General features: G+C 46.3%; 1 protein-coding gene across 3 annotated transcripts in view; it reads left to right on the top strand.

Moving 5' to 3' along the window:
• The window catches only part of BAZ2A (bromodomain adjacent to zinc finger domain 2A), a 242,209-nt gene extending 219,332 nt beyond the window's left edge, over window positions 1–22,877 (top strand). For all 3 annotated transcript variants that reach the window (XM_075337014.1, XM_075337013.1, XM_075337012.1), the window contains 3 exons: window positions 8,087–8,292; window positions 9,060–9,203; window positions 17,989–22,877. In XM_075337014.1, coding sequence (XP_075193129.1) covers window positions 8,087–8,292; window positions 9,060–9,203; window positions 17,989–18,157 — 519 coding nt within the window. In that variant the 3' untranslated portion in view covers window positions 18,158–22,877. The remainder of the gene's footprint in view (window positions 1–8,086; window positions 8,293–9,059; window positions 9,204–17,988) is intronic.
• Window positions 22,878–23,432: the final 555 nt, after the last annotated feature.

The following is a 23,432-nucleotide window of genomic DNA, read 5'->3' as shown; positions in this document are numbered from 1 at the left end:
TCCATTAAGGGCCAAAAACTGTCTCCTGCTTTTACTTTGGTGAGATTAACAAGGTCCTTCCGGGCAGCTGAGTATAACTGATGGACCTGTAGCATCTTCCTATAAAATCGCATAGGGTTAATGCTGGGATCTGGCAGGCAGGGGATTAATGCCGCTGACTGGGTGGGATTGAAAGGGACATATTTAAATGAGGGCTGTTCCTCGTCAGGTTCGGGGTAAGGGTACCTTCACACTTAGCGATGCAGCAGCGATCCGACCAGCGATCTGACCTGGTCAGGATCGCTGCTGCATCGCTACATGGTCGCTGGTGAGCTGTCAAACAGGCAGATCTCACCAGCGACCAGTGAACAGCCCCCAGCCAGCAGCGACGTGCAAGCGACGCTGCGCTTGCACGGAGCCGCCGTCTGGAAGCTGCGGAGACTGGTAACTAAGGTAAACATCGGGTATGGTTACCCGATGTTTACCTTAGTTACCAGTGTGAGCAGGGAGCAGGGAGCCGCGCACACTGAGCGCTGGCTCCTTGCTCTCCTAGCTACAGTACACATCGGGTTAATTAACCCGATGTGTAATGCAGCTACATGTGCAGAGAGCAGGGAGCCGCGCACACTGCTTAGCGCTGGCTCCTTGCTCTCCTAGCTGCTGTACACATCGGGTTAATTAACCCGATGTGTACGGCAGCTACATGTGCAGAGAGCCGGAGCCGGCAGCACAGGCAGCGTGAGAGCTGCAGAGGCTGGTAACTAAGGTAAATATCGGGTAACCACCTTGGTTACCCGATGTTTATCTTGGATACAGCTTACCTCAGCTGTCAGACGCCGGCTCCTGCTCCCTGCTCGCTTCATTTGTCGCTCTCTTGCTGTCACACACAGCGATCTGTGTGTCACAGCAGGAGAGCGGCTTTGAAGAAAACGAACCAGGGCTGTGTGTAACGAGCAGCGATCTCGCAGCAGGGGCCAGATCGCTGCTCAGTGTCACACACAGCGAGATCGCTAATGAGGTCACTGCTGCGTCACAAAAAGCGTGACTCAGCAGCGATCTCGGCAGTGAGCTCGCTATGTGTGAAGCACCCCTAAGGCTCACTATGTGTCCTAAGGGGAAAAAGGGGGCTCTAAGGGGAGGGGATTGGTAATTGGGGAGTGTGACGGCAGACTAGCCGGTAAGGGGAGAGACGGCATTGCAGGTATGGGAGGGAAAAGGGGTATGGGTTGGAAAGGGTTAAGGGATGCTGTCTAGTGACTGCAGCATCTGTGAATATCTCCGGGACGGGGAATAGAATGGGGATCAGGTTGTGGGGCAGCAACAAAACAACCTATCGGAGGACCCTCAGATCTGTCCTCAGACTCGGGTAACATATAATAAAGCACAACATCTCCTTGCTCATCTTCATCTTCAACCTCAATATATCTTTCTGATAGCAATGCCTGCGATATTCTGCCAAACAATTCTGCATCATTCAACAATCTCCTGTCTTTTAACTTGCCCTTTTTTGCTTTCAATGCTGTTGCCCATAGTGACGGTTGTAACCGACCTCCTTTTGGTAATTCTAACATTTTAAAAATCTCCAAGGCATGGCGTACAGCTTTCTTCCCCTCTCTCTCTGCAACTAGCTCTAACACATTCTGTGAACCTTCAGGCCTCTCAACTTTCTGTTTCCTCTGTCTGAACATTTTTGCTATGTTGATGGTGTCTGGATTACACTAATATAACTATGCGGTGAACGTTAGAGTCCGGCCGGCACCTAAGGCTACACCTCTATACTAGCTGGCAACTCCTCAGCTATATAGTAATAAGGGTATCCCGTGATATGGAGGAGGGGTACAAAATGTATTCCCTCCGGACTTGATCAGCTGCACCAAAATTAATGTCCTAATCCCTATCTTCAGCCACGGGAACCCCCTAATAAGGGTATCTCGTGATATGGAGGAGGGGTACAAAAGGTATTCCCTCCGGACTTGGTCAACTGTATCAAAATGAATATCCTAATCCCTATCTTCAGCCACGGGAACCCCCCCGCGTCTTTAATTACAGACCGGGTCAGTCTAACTAGCTATATCCAGCCACCACCGTCTGTCCTGCCCTAACAACCGTCCTCTGGATCCCATGTGACACTCGATCCACACCTCAGGGCTGGGATCGTGCTCTGAGCTCCAGCGGGCACTACCCCTGAGTCACAATCGGGTACCTTTTAACACCGATATGGACACACAGCCCGTCACTCCCTCCTCTCCAAAACCAACCACAACGGTAGTGAATACACAGTATGTAACACTTACCCGTGGGGTCGGAGGTGATCAGCCTGTTTGGAGGAGAGGGAGATCTCAGTCCGCGACGTCCAAACCATCGGTATCTCCAGGTCGATAATGCGTCCTTGAAGGAGCTCCACGTTGGTGCGCCAAACTGTCAAGGGAGGAATTTGCATTGAAGACTGCTAATGGAGTCCTCATTTGGGATATCCAGAGACTGCGCCGTATTGCTGTATATCAGTGCCAATATATATATATCCATGTATATAAGACAAAGAACACAGACATGCTCTCTTTTCAGCCAGCATCACCAACTGACTCGTATAATACGATAGATCCAATTATACAGTAAGTAAGCATAAATAACCTTGAAACTAACGAAGGAGTGCGTTCACTCCCCAATTTCTCACATCACTCCTGCCCTCCCGTACATTCCTTTTGTGTGAACATTACTGATAAGAGTTTATAGCTTCACATTCTGGCTTCATCATCTTTAGTTAACTCCTTCATGATTATACAACTTTGAATTATACTATAGGTCTGTGCAATTGCTACACAGACAGACAGACAATTTTGCATCTACATCTACATTTTGATTTAGTTATATACACAGATATTCTTATTACGTTTGAACAAACAAGCTATAGCTCAGTGCCACCTCCACACTGCAAGCTTCGAGCGTGCCCCGGGGAGACTGCACACAGCCGAAGCGGCGGGACCGAGACAGGGGCTGGAAGCAGACATGGCATCGGGACCCTGCAGACAGGTGAGTATGACATACACACACACACATACACACTCACACACACTGTATATATACACACACACACACACACACTGTATATATGCACACACACTGTATATACACATACACTGTATATACGCACACACACTTTCTTCCCCTGGCTGTGTAGAGCTGCTGCTGTCTCTGTATGATTGATCTCAGTGCATCCACTGGGAAGAGGCAGGGAGGAGGGTTTGGGTGGGAGCAGAGTGGGTGTATTAGACACAATGGGTGTGTTAGATAAGCTAGACACCGCCCTAGAGCCACAAAGAATTCTGGGACTTGTAGGAACTGAACACAGGAAGTCAGAGGAGAGATTAACCCCATCAGAGCTGGAGCCAGCAATGAGCATGTGCTGCTAGAGCACAATAAAAGGTAATTTTGCTGAAAAAACATAATAGATGTGTTGAGGGGCACATATTAGCAAGATTTATCAGAAAAAAAAAAAAATCAGTTTTGGTAACTGGACAACTTCTTTATGTGCATCCCTGATCAGCGCTCGGCGGGACGCACGGACTGATGCAATACAAAAAGCATCGGGGATACAGAAAAAAAAGTATCGCATCTGTCCGTGCGTCCCGCTGAGCGCGGATCAACATCCCTGCTCAATTTTTGGCGTGACTTTTTTTTTTTCCGTATCCCCAGCGCTTTTTGTATCTCATCCGACCGTGCCTCCTGCAGCGGCCGATCAGTGCACTGCGTCTGTGCGTTTGAAAAGTCAAATGGCGTTCCTTGTCTTCTGAGCCCCGCCATGCGCCCAAACAATTGATTTCCACCACATGTGAGGTATCTGCGTACTCGGGAATAATTGCACAATACGTTTTATGGTGCATTTTTTCCTGATACCGTTGTAAAAAAGAGAAAAAAAGAAAGCTACCTTGTTGCTGCAAAAATTTAAAAAAAATAATTTAAAAAAAATAAATAATTTTCACGGTTCAACGTTATCAACTTTCAGTGGAGCCCCTGGGGGTACAAGGGGCTCACTAAACATCTAGATAAATTCCTTGAGGGGTATGGGGTAATTTGTGGGGGAGCTCCACTGTTTAGGCACCATGGGGGGGGGGGGGGGGTCTAAAAACGTGACATGGCGTCCGCTAATGATTCCAATCAATTTTGCTGTCAAATGGTGCCCTTCTCTTCTGAGCCTCGCCATGCGCCCAACAATTACTTTCCACCACATGTGAGGTATCTGCGTACTCAGGAGAAAATGGACAATACGTTTTATGGTGCATTTTTTCCTGATACCCTTGTGAAAAAAAAAAGCTACCTAGTTGAAGCAACAGTTTTGTGGTAAAAATTTTTTTTTTTCTTTTCACGGCTCAACGTTATAAACTTCTGTGAAGCCCCCAGGTGTTCAAACTGCTCACCAAACATCTAGAAAAATTATTTGAGGGCTCTAGTTTCCAAAATGGGGTCACTTGTGGGGGAGCTCCATTGTTTAGGCACCTCAGGGGGTCTTCAAACCTGACATGGCGTCCGCTAATGAGTGCAGCTAATTTTGCATTCAAATGGCGCTCCTTGCCTTCCGAGCACTGCCGTGTGTCCAAACATTTGAATTCCACCACATATGAGGTATCTGCGTACTCAGGAGAAAATGGACAATACATTTTACGTTGCATTGCTCCATTGTTTAGGCACCTCAGGGGGTCTTTAAACCCAACATGGCGTCCGCTAATGAGTGCAGCTAATTTTGTGTTCAAAAATTCAAATGGCGCTCCTTGCGTTTCGACCTCTGCCGTGCACCCAAACAATTGATTTTTACCCCATATGGGGTATCAGCGTACTCAGGAGAAAATGCATAATAAATTGTAGGGTGCACTTTCTCTTTTCTCCCTTGTAAAAATGAAAATTTTATGGCTAAAGTAACATTTTTGTGTTAAAAAGTAAAATTTTCATTTTTTCCTTCCACATTGCTTTGGTTCCTGTGACGCACCTAAAGGGTTAATAAACTTCTTGGATGTGGTTTTGAGCAGTGTGAGGGGTGCAGTTTTTAGAATGGGGTCACTTTTGGGTATTTTCTGTCACCTCGGCCTCTCAAAGTCACTTCAAATGTGATGTGGTCCCTAAAAAAAATATTTTGTAAATTTTGTTGGAAAAATTAGAAATTGCTGATGAACTTTGACCCCTTCTAACTTCCTAACGAAAAAAAAAATTCTTTCGAAAATTGCGCTGGTGTAAAGTTGACAAGTGGGAAATGTTATTTAGTAACTATTTTGTGTGACATATCTCTCAGATTTATGGCCATAAATTTTCAAAGTTTGAAAATTGCGAAATTTTCCAAATTTTCGCACAATTTCCTAAATTTTCACAAATAAACGCCTCCAATAAATAAAGGACTCCAAGTCCACCATATCCGCAGTCCACATCCCTGGCGTAGAAAACTGGGAGGCAGATTATCTCAGCCGTCAATCCGTGGACGGTGGCGAGTGGTCCCTGCACTCGGCAGTGTTTCAGTCAATCTGCCGCAAGTGGGGCACTCCGGACGTGGACCTAATGGCATCCCGTCACAACAACAAGGTTCCGGTTTACGTGGCTCGCTCCCACGATCCTCAGGCTTTCGCCGCGGACGCTCTGGTTCAAGACTGGTCCCAGTTTCATCTGTCCTACGTGTTTCCCCCTCTAGCTCTCTTGCCCAGAGTCCTGCGCAAGATCAGAATGGAGGGCCGTCGAGTCATACTCATTGCACATCTTCCGGACCGTCCAGACCTGCTCTCGCAAGGTCCGTTTTTCCACCTGAATTCTGCGGCACTCAAATTGACAGCGTGGCTCTTGAGTCCTGGATTTTGACGGCTTCTGGTATTCCTCCTGAAGTCATCTCCACTATGACTCGGGCCCGTAAGTCTTCCTCCGTCAAGATCTATCACAGGACTTGGAAAATTTTCCTGTCCTGGTGTCCCTCTTCCGGCCATTCTCCTTGGCCATTCTCGTTGCCGACCCTTCTGTCTTTTTTACAGTCCGGTCTGCAGCTAGGACTGTCCCTCAACTCTCTCAAGGGACAAGTCTCAGCTCTATCAGTGCTGTTCCAGCGGCGTCTCGCCCGGCTGGCTCAGGTCTGCACCTTCATGCAAGGTGCGTCTCACATCATTCCGCCTTATCGGCGGCCCTTGGATCCCTGGGACCTTAACTTGGTCCTCACGGTATTGCAGAAACCCCCTTTCGAGCCCCTTAGGGAGGTTTCTTTGTATCGTCTTTCTCAAAAGGTGGCCTTTCTAGTTGCCATAACTTCTCTCAGGAGAGTCTCTGATTTGGCTGCGCTCTCCTCGGAGTCACCTTTTTTGTTTTTTCACCAAGACAAGGTAGTTCTCCGTACGACCCCGGACTTTCTTCCTAAGGTGGTCTCTCCCTTCCACCTTAACCAGGATATTTCCTTGCCTTCCTTCTGTCCGGCCCCTGTTCATCGCTTTGAGAAAGTGCTGCATACTCTAGATCTGGTGCGTGCTCTCCGGATCTATGTGTCTCGCACCGCTGCGCTTAGGCGGTGCACCTCTCTTTTTGTGCTAACCACAGGTCGGCGCAAGGGTCTCTCTGCTTCTAAGCCGACCTTGGCCCGTTGGATTAGATCGACCATTTCGGACGCCTACCAGAGTACTCAGGTGCCTCCCCCGCCGGGGATCAAAGCACACTCGACCAGAGCTGTCGGTGCCTCTTGGGCTTTTAGGCACCAGGCTACGGCTCAACAAGTCTGTCAGGCTGCCACTTGGACTAGCCTGCATACCTTTTCGAAGCACTACCAAGTGCATGCTCATGCTTCAGCAGATGCGAGCTTGGGGAGTCACATCCTTCAGGCGGCTGTCGCCCACTTGTGAAGTTAGGCTCCGCCTACTTCTTAGTTTTTTTCTGTTTATTCCCACCCAGGGACAGCTTTGGAACGTCCCATGGTCTGGGTCTCCCAAAGGAACGATAAAGAAAAAGAGAATTTTGTTACTTACCGTAAATTCTTTTTCTTATAGTTCCGTATTGGGAGACCCAGCACCCTCCCTGTTGCCTGTTGGCAATTTTCTTGTTCCGTTTGTTATCACCGGCTGTTGTCGTGGACAGAGACTCCGGTTGTTCCGGTTCTTACTCGGTTCTACTTGTGGGTGGCTATTCTCCTTCAGCTTTTGCACTAAACTGGCTAGTACTGGCTACCAGGGGGTGTATAAGCTCAGAGGGAGGAGCTACACTTTTAAGTGTAGTACTTTGTGTGTCCTCCGGAGGCAGAAGCTAAACATGGTCTGGGTCTCCCAATACGGAACTATAAGAAAAAGAATTTACGGTAAGTAACAAAATTCTCTTTTTTTCCCCCCGAGACCTAGGTGGAGAGATACCTGTCTTGAAGGCCCTGGAATCCATCTTCGCAGTACGATAAGGAAGACTGTCATGGGGTGTTCCAGATGCTGTTTGTCAGGCGGCTGGAGAGTACTGGTTCGGTCTTCCCACACTGCACATCAGACTCTGGAAGGCGAGTGACTTCCCAGGAGCCCCTAAACAATCTTTGTGTGTCTCATGACACAACCCCACACTGTTCTCTTGGTTTCTAGGTGGGACAACAGAGTGACACATCTCCACACTGTTACCCAATCACAAGCTGTATCTGTAATAAAAATGGAAATCCTTAATAAAACAAAAACTACAAACCTAAAGTAAGAATCGGGGCTGAGTGGAGCCCCATGTCTGCCTCCTACAGACATGAAGATAAAACTGATCAGCTCAGCTCTGGTTGTATCCTACTGAGGAGGAGCTAACTTTTCTTGCCTAGTGGCAGCAGCATTCAACCATGGTTTCTTGTGTCCTCCAATGAAGCGATAAAGAAATACATTTTTAATATTTACATAATAATTCAAATGCCATGCTGGCGCTGTATTATGCACATCTCCTGCCTGAAGAATCAGGCCGGTAAATCTGCTGCATATCTGGAAATGTGGATGCGCTATTACAGCTGTGATGTTAGTTCATATGACAGAATGAAGCAAAACTGCTGTCTGTCACCAAGGCCAACCAAAAATATTTGAAAAATGACATAAAATTATTTTTTTAATTTCTCACCAGCGTGTAATTTAATTTCATATTTTTTATTTAGCAAGGGGAAAGTGAGTATCTACGACCAGGTGGCTCCTCAAAAAGAGCCAAAAAAAGTGTGCAACGATATCAAGATAACAGTCCCTTGAAGCTGTCACGTCGAAAAGAGACAACTGCAGGCTCTCAACAATCCCCAGCAGAAGTATCACTAGCAAAACGGAGACGAATCGGAACTCGAAGCCAGTGCCCTGATTTCACATTCTGCGAGTAAGTGGTAAAGCTCACTTTCTTCACAGTGATGCAATTACCATAAAATACTATGGTGTCGATTCATCAAAACCGGTGTTGTTGTTTCTGCTCTTGAGGGGCTGTACTGTAGTCAGACACTCTTGATTCATGAAGAGGTACACGCCAAAAGTCACAAATGTAGGTGCTACTTGGAGCTGCGCCTAAATTTTGTGACTTTTAAAGATCTTATGTCAGAATTTTGTCATGAAAGCCTTGACTATTTAGGCCCTATGTTTTAAGACCTATTAAAGAGGTCAGTGATGAGATCTCTAGGAGTTTGGACCTCTAGTAAAAACAGCGCTTGATCATTACATTTCTCCTCTTTAATAAGAGTTTGCTGAAAGAAAAAGATATAGGTATTGGTATAGGTATTGATAACTCTCAAGATGCAAATACATCCAATTTTTTGTGAATAGGTACAAATTCATGTCGACACACTCTAAAATCTTATTGAAAGCTTTCCCAGATGAGAGGATGCTGTTATTCACAAAAGAGGCCCAATTCTATAATTTGACCCATGGTGGTTGAATGGATATTTCACCATGGTCATACATATGATGGTCAGATGTTCACCTCTGTGTGTAATTTAGTGTAGTTTGACCCTTGGCAGTCTGAATGTCAGCAAGCTCCTTTATTTAGTACGAAAATGTTAATTTTGATTGTATACTTTCCTATTTCTTTTGAGTGAATATAAAGGTGTAAGTGAAGGGAAGCATCAGTGCAATCATTATTTATCTGTAATTTAGAATCATCTTAATGGAGATGGAGTCACATGATGATGCATGGCCGTTCCTAGAACCCGTGAACCCACGTCTTGTTCCTGGTTATAGGAAAATTATCAAAAACCCTATGGATTTTTCTACCATGCGGAACAAGTTGCTGAATGGAAGGTAAGTCCTTGATTTGTAAGTGTATGCCATATTAACCTTATAGAAAAATAGTCCTGGATTACTCTAATCTTAGGAGTTTCGGTGAAAAGTTATCAAAAGACTTTGTTGGGGTAGCCACATGGTCACTCTCACTAGGATCACTGCATGGTAGTAGGATTTTTACAAATGCTGCCAGCTTTGCCTTCATATTCATACTTTAAGGGATCCTCTAGTCGCATGATATTAATTGGTGGATGTCTGTCACATGGCACCCACACGGCACAGCTTCATTTAATGCCTGCCACCAGGTACTGCTGATCTGCTCCTTTTCTGAGCTGGTGTTGAATACCACATGGCGGCAGGCAGTACACAATGAATGGAGGTGTGCAGTGCAGTCCTGGTTAATGCTTACTTACAGCTGAGCTACCTTCAGGTACTTGGTGGTTTCATGTGTTGGACCCCCTCTAATCTGATATTGTTGACTTATTACACAGATTTCATGTGACCAGACCACCCCTTTAAAAGTAAGAGGGATACTTTGTTAATATGTTCTCCAGGTAGGATGGAAATAAATCTGTATATGTTAAAGTGAATCTGTCAGTAGGATCAACCCTCCTAAAATGTCCATAGGGCATGTAGGTTATAGGAAGCAGAATAAAGTGATACCTTGATACCTACAAACTGATAAATTTGGATTTCTCTGGAATAAGTTTTCTTATTTGTAAATGAGCTGTTTCAGGCTATTTGCTTGACAATGATCTGCATGAGAATCTGCTTCCAGGGCTTATTTTATAAAAGGAGGCATTACCAGTGTGAGACATGTAATGAACACAGAACAGGATTAGTGAACATTGTCTTATAAAACACCTTAGCAGCTGCAGCTCTCACAGCTCTGCTATATTGCATCAATATTGTAACATTGGCTGCCTGTGAGATTGAAGCGGAAGCCCTGAGACGAGCCCGCAGCAGTGTGTGAGGCATCCGTCACAGTGCGTTGTGTGACGCATGTGACGGATGCGTTGCAAATAGTGTGGTAATAAAGGTAACTGATTCCTGTGAAAGAATGTTTTGCGGTTTTTTTTTTTAATGTTTCGCCGGGACAGGAGCTTTCTTCAGCGCTCTATTGGGAGACCCAGACGATTGGGGTATAGCTACTGCCCTCTGGAGGCCACACAAAGCACTACACTAAAAAGTGCAAGGCCCCTCCCCTTCTGGCTATACCCCCCCGTGGTATCACGGGTTCTCCAGTTTTCAAGCTTTGTGCGAAGGAGGTCAGACATCCACGCATAGCTCCACAGATTTTAGTCAGCAGCAGCTGCTGACTATTTCGGATGGAAGAAAAGAGGGCCCATATAGGGCCCCCAGCATGCTCCCTTCTCACCCGTGGATGGTGTTGTAAGGTTGAGGTACCTATTGCTGGTACAGGGGCTGGAGCCCCACATGCTGTTTTCCTTCCACATCCCCTTGTAGGGCTCTGTGGAAGTGGGATCCTGCCGGCCTCTAAGCTCTGACGCCGGGCTCCATCCACAGACCCAGTTGAACCTGATGGATATGGAGCAGGAGTACAATCAGGGACATGGCCCTGCATCATACAGGTACTCTGTGTCCCCGGCAGGCACAGACACACTCCGGGCTGGCTGGGTGTTGTAGTGCGCCGGGGACCGTAACGATTGAGTTGGTGTTCCTGCAGTTTACTGGGGGACTTTTGTGTTGTGGGAACGCAGCGCCGACCCCCACTGGACCGGCGGCGCTGCTGTGACTTGTAGTGCGCCGGGGACACGCCGACCGCGCTTTTACGGCGGCGGCGTTTATAAATCCAGTCCCTGGCTTTTGCGGCCTAGCTCCGCTTCGTTCCCGCCCCCACCCTGTCAACAGGGTAGGGGAGAGACGCTGTTTCGCAGCAGCGACGAGGGCTGGAGCCTGATTTACATGCTCCAGCCCTCTCACTAGGCACAGAGGGAAGCAGGCTTCCCGCTCTTAGCCAGGAACGCCCAGGGCCCGCCCGCCCCCCCTCCTCTCCCAGGACGCCGGCAGCCATTACATGCAGTCTGGCTAGAGGAAGGACGCAAGGCTCTGGGAGACCTGGACTAGGGGGCTTTTGGCGACCACACACCCGCTCTTAAGCGGGCGGTAAGCGGCATTTCAGCTGGCCCCTCTAGTGCCTCAGTGTGTATTGGTGTACTGTGTCACCAGATATATATATTTATTTATTTCTTGCACTGTGAGGTCGCTTCCTGGCTGGATACCCCAGATCGCTCTGAGGAGGCAGCAACATGTCATCCACAAAACGCAAGGCTGCCAAGGCTAGGGCTGTGTACACTGCGTGTGCTGCATGTGGGGCTGCTCTACCAGCAGGTTCCAAAGACCCCCATTGTGTGCAATGCTCAGATCTGGTGCTGCTTCGCCAGCCGGAGTCCGGAGGGGTAGTGACCCAGGCTGAGACGCTTGTAAGTCCTGCCCCGGTGTCAGGGACAGACTTTGCAGTTTTTGCTGATGGAATGTCTGTGACTATGGCAAAAATCCTTGAAACTTTGCAATCCATGACTGGGGCTCAGTCTATGGACACGGCGAGGTCTCTGTCCGCTAATCCCCCTCAGTTGGAATTAATCCAGACTGCAAGGGGGTCCCCGGCTGAGTATTATGACTCAGATGATAGCCCCAGCCACCCTAAGCGAGCTCGCTGGGACAGACCCTCAACGTCATCACACTGCTCAGGGTCTCAGCGCAATCAGTCGCCCTGTGATGCGTCTGAAGAGAGTGATCAGGAGTCTTATCCTGGAACCCCTCTCAATCTGGATACCCCGGATGGGGACGCCATGGTAAACGAGCTTATCTCAGCCATCAATAGACTGTTGGATATTTCTCCCCCAGCTCCTTCTGCAGAGGAGGCAGCTGCAGAGCAGGAGAAGTTTCGTTTCCTCTATCCCAAGCGTAAATTGAGTGCTTTCTTGGATCACTCTGACTTCAGAGAGTCAATCCAGAAACACGACGCTCATCCAGAAAGGCGTTTCTCTAAACGTTCTAAGGATACACGTTTTCCTTTCCCCCCTGATGTGGTCAAGCGCTGGACCCAGTGTCCAAAAGTAGACCCCCCGATTTCCAAACTTGCAGCTAGATCCATAGTTGCAGTGGAGGATGGCGCTTCACTTAAGGATGCCAATGACAGACAGATGGACCTTTGGTTAAAATCTGTCTATGAAGCTATCGGCGCGTCGTTTGCTCCAGCATTCGCAGCCGTATGGGCACTCCAAGCTATTTCAGCTGGTTTAGCAAAAGTGGATGCTGTCATACATCCAGCGGTGCCGCAAGTGGCGTCCCTTACCTCGCAGATGTCTGCGTTTGCGTCTTACGCTATCAATGCGGTCCTAGAATCTACCAGCCGCACCTCAATGGCGTCCGCCAATTCGGTAGTTTTGCGCAGAGCCTTGTGGTTAAAGGACTGGAAAGCAGATGCTGGTTCCAAAAAATGTTTAACCAGCTTGCCTTTATCTAGAGATAGACTGTTTGGCGAGCCATTGGCTGACATCATTAAACAGTCCAAGGGTAAAGACTCTTCCTTACCCCAGCCCAGATCAAGCAAACCTCAGCAGAAAAAATGGCAGCAGAGGTTTCAGTCCTTTCGAGGTTCGGGCAAGACACAATTCTCCTCGTCCAAAGGGACTCAGAGGACGCAAAGAGTCTCAGATTCCTGGCGGGCTCACGCACGCCCCAAGAAAGCAAATGGAGGAACCGCTTCCAAAGCGGCTACCTCATGACTTCCAGCCCCCCCCCCTCTGCATCTCCGGTCGGGGGCAGGCTCTCCCGCTTTTCCGACATTTGGATGTCACAGGTCAAAGACCGGTGGGTGACAAACATTTTGTCTCGCGGGTACAGAATCGAGTTCAGTTCTCGTCCTCCAGCTCGGTTCTTCAGAACCTCCCCACATCCAGACCGAGCAGATGCCCTGCTGCAGGCGATGGACTCCCTAAGAGCGGAAGGAGTAGTGGTTCCTGTACCGCCTCAGGAACAAGGGCGAGGGTTTTACTCCAATCTCTTTGTGGTTCCAAAAAAGGACGGCTCGTTCCGTCCTGTTCTGGATCTAAAGCTGCTCAACAAACATGTGCACGCCAGACGGTTCCGGATGGAAACCCTCCGCTCTGTCGTTGCCTCAATGTCTCAAGGAGACTTCCTTGCCTCAATAGACATCAAAGATGCTTATCTCCACGTGCCAATTGCTACAGAACATCAACGTTTTCTACGTTTTGTGATAGGAAACGACCATCTTCAGTTCGGTGGTAGCAGTCTTGCACTCTCAGGGACACTCGGTGATCCCTTACCTAGACGATCTACTTGTCAAGGCACCCTCTCAAGAGGCATGCCAACTCAGTCTACATGCTACGCTGGAGACTCTACAGACGTTCGGATGGATCATCAACTTTCCAAAGTCGAATCTGTCACCGTCACAGTCGCTAACGTATCTTGGCATGGAGTTTCATACTCGAGCAGCGAGAGTGAAGCTTCCGCTGAACAAGCAGCGGTCCCTACAGACAGGGGTGCAATCCCTCCTTCAAGGCCAGTCGCACCCCTTACGGCGCCTCATGCACTTCCTCGGGAAGATGGTGGCAGCCATGGAAGCAGTTCCCTTTGCGCAGTTTCATCTGCGCCCACTTCAATGGGACATTCTCCGCCAATGGGACGGGAAGTCAACGTCCCTGGACAGGAAAGTCTCTCTTTCCCAGACGGCCAAGGACTCTCTACAATGGTGGCTCCTTCCCACCTCATTGTCTCAGGGGAGATCCTTCCTGCCCCCATCCTGGGCAGTGGTCACGACAGATGCGAGTCTGTCAGGGTGGGGAGCAGTGTTTCTCCACCACAGGGCCCAGGGGACGTGGACTCCGCAGGAGTCCACCCTTCAGATCAATGTTCTGGAAATCAGGGCAGTGTATCTTGCCCTACTGGCCTTCCAACAGTGGCTGGAAGGAAAGCAGATCCGAATCCAGTCGGACAACTCCACAGCGGTGGCATACATCAACCACCAAGGAGGGACGCGCAGTCGGCAAGCATTCCAAGAAGTCCGGCGCATTCTAATGTGGGTGGAGGACACAGCATCCACCATATCCGCGGTTCACATCCCAGGCGTAGAAAATTGGGAAGCAGACTTCCTCAGTCGCCAGGGCATGGACGCAGGGGAGTGGTCCCTTCACCCGGACGTGTTTCAGGAAATCTGTCGCCGATGGGGAGTGCCGGACGTCGACCTAATGGCGTCCCGGCACAACAACAAGGTCCCGGCATTCATGGCGAGGTCGCGCGATCAAAGAGCTCTGGCGGCAGACGCATTAGTTCAAGATTGGTCGCAGTTCCGGCTCCCATACGTCTTCCCACCTCTGGCACTCTTGCCCAGAGTGTTACGCAAGATCAGATCCGATTGCAGCCGCGTCATACTCGTCGCCCCAGACTGGCCGAGGAGATCGTGGTATCCGGATCTGTGGCATCTCACGGTCGGTCGACCGTGGTCACTGCCAGACCGACCAGACTTACTGTCCCAAGGGCCGTTTTTCCATCAGAATTCTGCGGCCCTGAACCTGACTGTGTGGCCATTGAGTCCTGGATCCTAGCGTCCGCAGGATTATCTCAAGGAGTCGTAGCCACAATGAGACAAGCTAGGAAGTCAACGTCTGCTAAGATCTACCACAGAACGTGGAAGATTTTCTTATCCTGGTGCTCTGCACAGAGAGTATCCCCTTGGCCATTTGCATTGCCCACCTTTCTTTCCTTCCTGCAATCGGGGTTGGAAAAGGGCTTGTCGCTCAGCTCCCTTAAAGGGCAAGTCTCGGCACTATCTGTGTTTTTTCAGAAGCGTCTAGCACGTCTTCCTAAGGTGCGCACGTTCCTACAGGGGGTCTGTCATATTGTGCCCCCGTACAAGCGGCCGTTAGATCCATGGGATCTGAACAGAGTACTAGTTGCTCTGCAAAAGCCGCCCTTCGAGCCTCTAAAGGACGTTTCCTTTTCTCGCCTGTCACAGAAAGTGGCGTTTCTTGTTGCGATCACATCGCTTAGGCGAGTGTCTGAGCTGGCAGCTCTGTCATCCAAGGCTCCCTTCCTGGTGTTCCACCAGGACAAGGTAGTGCTGCGCCCCATTCCGGAGTTTCTCCCTAAGGTCGTATCCTCGTTTCATCTTAATCAGGATATATCCTTGCCTTCCTTTTGTCCTCAGCCGGTTCACCGGTATGAGAAAGACTTACGTTTGCTAGATCTGGTGAGAGCACTCAGAATCTATATTTCTCGCACGGCGCCTATCCGCCGTTCAGATGCACTTTTTGTCCTTGTCGCTGGCCAGCGCAAGGGGTCGCAGGCTTCTAAAGCCACCCTGGCTCGATGGATCAAAGAACCAATTCTGGAAGCCTACCGTTCTGCTGGGCTTCCGGTTCCTTCAGGGCTGAAAGCCCACTCAACCAGAGCTGTGGGTGCGTCCTGGGCTTTGCGACACCAGGCTTCGGCTCAACAGGTGTGCCAGGCAGCTACCTGGTCGAGTCTGCACACTTTCACCAAACATTATCAGGTGCATACCTATGCTTCGGCGGATGCCAGCTTAGGTAGAAGAGTCCTGCAGGCGGCAGTGACATCCCCGTAGGGGAGGGCTGTTTTGCAGCTCTAACATGAGGTATCTCTTTACCCACCCAGGGACAGCTTTTGGACGTCCCAATCGTCTGGGTCTCCCAATAGAGCGCTGAAGAAGAAGGGAATTTTGTTACTTACCGTAAATTCCTTTTCTTCTAGCTCTTATTGGGAGACCCAGCACCCGCCCTGTTGTCCTTCGGGATTTTTTTGTTGTTTGCGGGTACACATGTTGTTCATGTTGAACGGTTTTTCAGTTCTCCGACGTTATTCGGAGTTAATTTGTTTAAACCAGTTATTGGCTTCCTCCTTCTTGCTTTGGCACTAAAACTGGAGAACCCGTGATACCACGGGGGGGTATAGCCAGAAGGGGAGGGGCCTTGCACTTTTTAGTGTAGTGCTTTGTGTGGCCTCCGGAGGGCAGTAGCTATACCCCAATCGTCTGGGTCTCCCAATAAGAGCTAGAAGAAAAGGAATTTACGGTAAGTAACAAAATTCCCTTCTTTGCGGTGGTCGGGAGGAGTGTGTGAGTGTGTGTTGAAGTCCACCTGAAAGCGGTGGCCGCGGGTAACCTGAATGAGGGCACAGCTGATCGCGCGACTCACTTCAGTTTCTACATGGAGCTGATAGAGAGCGGTTGTGGTCTGTGGCCGCTCTTTTTAGCTTTATGTAGCAGAGCTAGATGCGTCGTGGGGCATCGTGTGGATTATGCCGGACCTGGAGAGGTATTTGGGGATTAATAAAGTGGTGAAAGAGGGTGGGTTTTTTTTGTCTTTTATTCCAAATAAAGGATTTTTTCGGGTGTATGTGTTTATTTACTTTCACTTACAGGTTAATCGTGGGGGGTATCTCATAGACGCCTGTCATGATCAACCTAGGACTTAGTGGCAGCTATGGGCTGCTGCCATTAACTCCTTATTACCCCGATTGCCAGCGCACCAGGGCAATTCAGGATGAGCCGGGTAGAGTCCCGGGACTGTTGCATGTAAAGGATGTGACAATTCCAGGCTGCTGCTGGCTGATATTTTTAGGCTGGGGGGCTCCCCATAACATGGAGCTCCCCATCCTGAGAATACCAGCCTTCAGCCGTGTGGCTTTAGCTTGGCTGGTATCAAAATTGGGGGGACCGCACGCTGTTTTTTTTTTCTTTTAAATTATTTATTTATTGTACTGTGCTACATAGACCCGCCCACCGGCAGCTGTGATTGGTTGCAGTGAGACAGCTGTCACTCAGCGTGGGGGGGTCTGACTGCAACCAGTCATAGGCGCCGGTGGGCTGGGGAAGCAGGGAACACGAGATGGAATAATGAGCGGCCGGCATTTTCAAAAGCAGGAGGAGCCGCCAGAGCAGTGTGACAGCCGTGCAGCGCTGCTCCAGTGATCGGTGAGTATGAGAGAGGGGGTGAGAGGGAGAGACCGACAGAGAGAGGAGACCAGGAGTGATTTTAAACGATTTAGATTGTTCTGCTGGACAATGCTGAGCATGCTCAGTAGAACATGACTGAATCAGTCAGCGGATTCCGCCGCTTAGCGCATTGCGGCGGAAAACGCCACCATAGACAATCATTAGACACCTTGGCGGATTCTAATGCAATCCGTCAAGGTGCGTTATTTTAACGACCCAAAAAACGCTACATGTAGCGTTCCCTCCGCCCGACTCTGCGTTAAAATAACGACTCAGCATCGTCCAGCGGATGAAACGCAGACACTTGCATTACAGTGCGTCGGCAATACAAGTCTATGGAGAATAGCGCAGTGCGTTAACGGACTGCGCTTTTCTCCATAGCGGCGGATTGCGCTGAACGCAAGTGTGAAAGCGGCCTAATGCTGTCCTGTGTCAGTTATAATCACACACAGCTCTGCAGTGAGATCAGGAGAGCAGAGCGTGGCCATTACACTTGTAACACCGCATTGCATTTAAAATAAGCCCTGGATGCAGATCAGTGTCCGTCCCATAGTCTGGAACAGCTCATTTACATATAAGAAAAATGTGTATTTCTCTTGAATAAGACATGGGATCATAAATGGAAAGGTAAACTTTATTCAGCTTCCTATGACCTGCATGATTATATAGACGGCCAAGAGAGGCTTTATCCTAATGACAGATTTCTTTACTATAAAGGGCTTGTAGAGTGAAATTTTCATTTGGTGTGTGTAATACTGATTGCTCCAGTCCTTGTGTCACCATCTTCTCTCTTTATATCTATAGATATACTACTTGTCAAGAATTTGCAGATGATGCCGAGCTCGTGTTCAGTAATTGCCAACTGTTTAATGAGGACGACTCTGTAGTAGGGAAGGCTGGACTGATTTTGAAAAAGTTCTATGAAAGCCGATGGGAGGAATTCAACCAAGAGCGAGAAAACAATTCACTTTGAGACTGGAGCCGCGATTTCTTTTGGTTTTACCATTCATATGTGCATCTTTGCAGCACTGAAAAACGGGTTCATCTCTCTCGTTCTCCGTTCATCTTTCAAGGTGCGCACGCCACTTTGAAGAGAAATTTTGACAACTAACAGTTTAATTTCTCATCCTTTGGGGCCATTGTACCCCCTTTTCATACGCATTTCCCCAGTGTGTCTGAATTCCTTTTATTCTTTCAAAGGTAGGACCTTCTACTGTTGTTACCAGGGCAGCCTAGCCTCAACTAGAAGTAGCTGTGCTACCATGCCCGGCTCGTCTTGGCTGTATCTGCATTCACATCTCAGTGTTAATTATGCTTATGTAGACATGCTACTGAGCGTCCGTGTGTCCATGAGCCATTATGTTTCACATCTACTGAACCTGGATATCCCCGCTGAAATATGCACGTTTACATGTTTTCCACTTGCTACATCTACATTACCGAAATGTACAAAATGTGTATATTTATACTGTACATGTATACATAGTCAATACATTCACTCAAATCGGCACAAAGCTACCCAATCATGAGCTACATCTTAGCTGTGTACTAGGGTTGGTCATAAGTTGTCACATGTCCATGTTCTATGCTTTCAGTATCTGCTCACTTCTGTTCCTGTAGCTGGGTTTTTACCCCCCAAATCGGGACCTATTCAATAGCAATAGCAACTTCGTGCATTTTGGTTTGGACCATAGATGAGGTATCTGCTTTCTAGCGTGTGGTGTCGTACGACCAGTGTTCGGTGCGCTAGCTCTGACAGAACAATAATTTTGTGTGTCCCCGGGCCTGAACTTGGATCTTATTGCCTCCAACCATGTCTTGTTCAATGTGCTGCTTCTTTTGGTTAATCACTGTTTGTTATATAAACTTTTTTTTTAATTTTTAATCTCCATCATTTTTTGGCACTACCTCCTTCCATGCCATCGGCTTCCTTTTCCTTAATTTACCCCCCTAAAGTTGAGATTGGGAGGTACCAGCTATTGCCAAGTAGAAGTACCTTTGGCTTTCATAGGCCTTAAGCACTACAGGGTTCCCAGAGGACATTTGCTACAACCTTTCCTTTTTTTAAGTTTTTGTATTTGCTTTGACTTTTATAGAACATTGTATAGGATTGATGTTACCTCTTCCTTTTTATTTACGTTGTGTATTTATTTATCATGGTGTTGGCTCTATAGCCATTTGCATTTGGTATTTAAAATCTTGTCTGTCTGAACATTTTCCAACCTCCAAAAGACTATTTTACTAGTAAGTGCTGTAGCAGTCTGTTTATACCTCCACCCTGATGGTGACCTTTGGCATTTATTAGGTTACAGTTTATTAATTTGGTTCCCCTGAAGCATCATGTAGTTCATCTGGTCTGCATCCGTGAGTATTTCATTGCGTTATTGAGAAGTCCGGTCTTTCTGGTACCAGTAGTACAGCATCATTGTGTGCATTGAAGACGTATTACACTTTTCTTCTTCTATTCATTTCCTGATTGATCTGTCCAGAGATTTATATATTGGTAAGGATCATTGTTCCATACATGACTTCATTGAGGATATATATAAATAACACGTTGCAAATATAAAAATGGGAACAAGTTCTTGGTGTAAATCAGAGGTGACCTGCACACTCTGGTTCAGCCATTATATGTTAATTTGCCTTGAATTTATTATTTTTTTCATTTACATATGTTTTCTGAAGACAGATCTTCTCCTTCTATTCTAAAAAGCGCAGTGCCAGCACATTCCACCCCATCCCTTTGACCTAAGTTCTGCCTGAAAACAAACGTTCTATAGGATAAGTTCTCATTTCAGTTTAGTCTTCTTCAGGTTAGTCTGTTATAGATGTTTTTGCACTTTACAAGGGTGATCTTTCCCAGTAGAACATCCCCAAAATCCCAAGTCTTTACCCCTTCAAGATCTGAAAGTCCAAGGCTGGAACATACATTTTTGAGGCGAGGTCCTCAAATTCCACAAGTAATAGAAAAATGGGATAGTGTAATTGGTTTATAAAGCAATATTAGACTGCAGCCAATGTGTTGCATTGTAAAGCAATAAACTATAATATCCTTTGCACTACACCCAAATGGCACGTTGTCAAATCAAAGAGAAAATGATCCTGTGGAGTTTTCCACTGGATTATCTCTATTGTTGGGGAAGAAAGCGGGGATTGCATTTAGTTTAGCTCATCCTTTCATATATGACGTGTTTCTGAGGCAGGACTAGGCGAGGATAGATCCTTTTTGACGTAGGCTGGCACTGCTCTCAAATATTTTTATATTCCGGATGTTTTAAGAGGTTTTTTTTTTTTTTATTTTGGTATTCAGTAGTAGACATACAGACTTTAAAATGAATTTATAAAATGCAGACATATTTATTTTTCTCTAAGTGAACGCCATATCTTTAAGTAATCTTTGAAACTTTTGTTGATATATTTTTACTACTTGATTTCACCATCTGCTTTCCCTGGGTATTGTTGATCCAAAACAGTAATTCCCAGGTTAACCTTATTCTAAAGTTGTACGTATTCATATTCCGCACAATTCCCCACTTTCTCTATACTGTGACTTTAAAGTTAATGTCCATCTTTAGGTCCAGCATTCTGCTGCTTTAGTATAGTGATCGGAGTTTCAGGACTCTAAAAGTGAAGAGACAAAAATTCTATTTGTCTGCAGTTACCACTAGAGTGAGCCTAAGAACCTACTCCATGCTATATATGTATAAACCATGTGCAGTGAGCTCCCCCTAGTGACTGCAGACAGCTGTCTTATTTTTAGGCATATAAAATGAAATGGGTTTCTCAACATAAATGGCTTAAATTGCAAAAACAAGCCACTTTGCAAAATACTCTGCAAGAATGGAGGGATTTTTAATTTTAATTTTTACTGCCCAGTGCCCAAGTTAATAGCCACTGCTGCATTTTTTAAGCTGTGGCCGGCATCTTGGGTAATTAGCACAGCATTCATGAGCTCTTTTCTATAGAGTTTGTTGGCGCTGCTCTGAAGCTGGCCAGATGATAGATCTGTCCAGCTCCAGTGCCCCTGTGCTCCCCCAATAATACAGAGGTAAAGACGACTTTGCATGCAAGATCAGAAAGTGCCACGTGGATCAGTGGCTCAATGATGCCACTAGTCCAAAGTATGCTAAACAAAACAATTCTGACTAGAAAAATATATGCAAATTGAACATCTTTATTAATGAACAATAATTAGAATAAATAAAATTGTTAGAAGTATACCAGTAAAGGGTTGTACAGGATTAATACAGCATATACAGAAGATTAAATTGCAGTGCAAACTCCTCCTAACCACACAGGTTATATTGTATGTGCGAATATCAGCACTACAGGAAGGTACTATGAAACCTAGTGGGGTACAACCACAAATATTCAGCCTAATGCTCTATAAGGTAAGTAGTAATCCCCATCTATCAGATACTAAACAGTATACACAAGTCACCTAGCACTGAGGATGGTGAGGGTAATAATCAGAAATTCAAAATAGGAGTCAGAATAGCCATACAGAGCATATACTGTATGTAATATTCATTGATAAAGATGAGATCACTTGATACAATATTTTTCTTGTCCGAATTGATTTGACGTAGCATTAAAGTCCTAAATGGGACATGGCAGCCACTGGCTACTTCACCTATAGGTGTTTGGATATTTATAGGTTGTCCAAATTGTTAGATTAGTCAGGGTCTAATCCCCCTCCGATGAGAAGTGGGAGGCTAGGGAGCCGTGGGCTTCTAGCATTGATAAGAACAATCCTTTAATTATCAAAGATTGTTTGTTTGAGCTATTAAGGTAAAATAAACCTTCAGTTTAATAGCAGCCTTTTGTTACAACTTTTGGTGTCGACCTGCTGAAGCAGTTGTCGCATGATTTTAATTTCAAACTATTGTCAATAGTTTCAAGGCAGTGCCCTTGAAAATGTCGATATTGTCCTCCCTTATGGGATTTATCCAGTGTTTTGCTTCCCTTTATTAACTGCCCTCTTCATTCCTGGTAAACGCATTGTTTTATCAAAGCCCAGTTATAATTGGAAAAGGTGGGTATTTTTTATTCTTGCTGTGCATGGACCCTTCTTATCAACTTGACTGATACCACATCTGAGCTGTATCTGCTCTCGCATCACTATATATATGCTCTCTAATAATGCATTTTGTGACACGGAGGCCTTTACATTTCAGTGCAGTGTGTTACAATTCTTTACAATTATCAGGCTTTATTTAAGACATGTCACTTCCATGGAAGGTATATGTATCAAAACTGATAGCAGATATGTTGCCGAAATATACTCAACAACACAAACAGAATAGGAAAAACACAGGTTTAGTCTTTGCTACACTGAATGAGAGTGAGTGTGGATTTTCTACCGGTGCACTAAGCATCTCTCCGTATGACTGCATTCCACATCACGGTCAGTTATGCAGCTTCGAAGGTGCTTTGGACCCCCACCAGAATTACCCCCACCAGCTCTCACATCCTCCTATATTATTTTTTTATATATATGTAACCAAACTGTGTTATAGTGACTTTTGATAAATGTACAGTTTTTTCTGTGAATTTTAAATTTATTTCTTTCTATATTTTTAGGACCAATCTCGTTTTTAAGAAATTAAACAAACAAACAAAAAAAATTTAGAACTTCACGTTGTTGCACATGTGCTGTAGTGTGCCCTTTAGAAGCTGAAATAAAATAAAAATGAGTCATAGAAATGTATTGAATTTTCTGTTTTTGACTATTTTTTTTTTTTTGTTTACCTTAAAACAGCACAAACTTGAGCCAAGCTTGAGGCTATTCAATTTGTATGTCTTGTGAATGCTGATCCTATTTGTTCCATGCCTGATGCAATATATATATATATATATATATATATATATATATATATATATATATATATATATATATATATATATATATATATATATATATATATATATATATATATATATATCATCATAATAATATCTGGGATCCACAGCTGTTCTGCTCCTCCTCGGTGATGTCACTGCTCTGCAGACTTTCTGGTTACTCTGATCTGCGCGACTTGAACGTGGCTTTTACGATATAAGTCTATGGAGTGTCAGAATGTGGCTCCATAGGCTTTCATTGTAAAAGAGACTCCCAGCTCAAGGATAGCGTCAGCCAACTAGTTGCAATAATGGGGATGTCACTGAGAAAGGAGCAGAGCGGCAATGGGTATCGGAGAGAGCAGTAGAAGGTGAGTATATTAATACACTTACGCTACACACCATAC

This window comes from Anomaloglossus baeobatrachus, chromosome 2 (assembly GCF_048569485.1).
Source record: "Anomaloglossus baeobatrachus isolate aAnoBae1 chromosome 2, aAnoBae1.hap1, whole genome shotgun sequence".
NCBI classification, from domain to species: domain Eukaryota; kingdom Metazoa; phylum Chordata; class Amphibia; order Anura; family Aromobatidae; genus Anomaloglossus; species Anomaloglossus baeobatrachus.
This window is presented reverse-complemented; position numbering and strand designations above follow the sequence as displayed.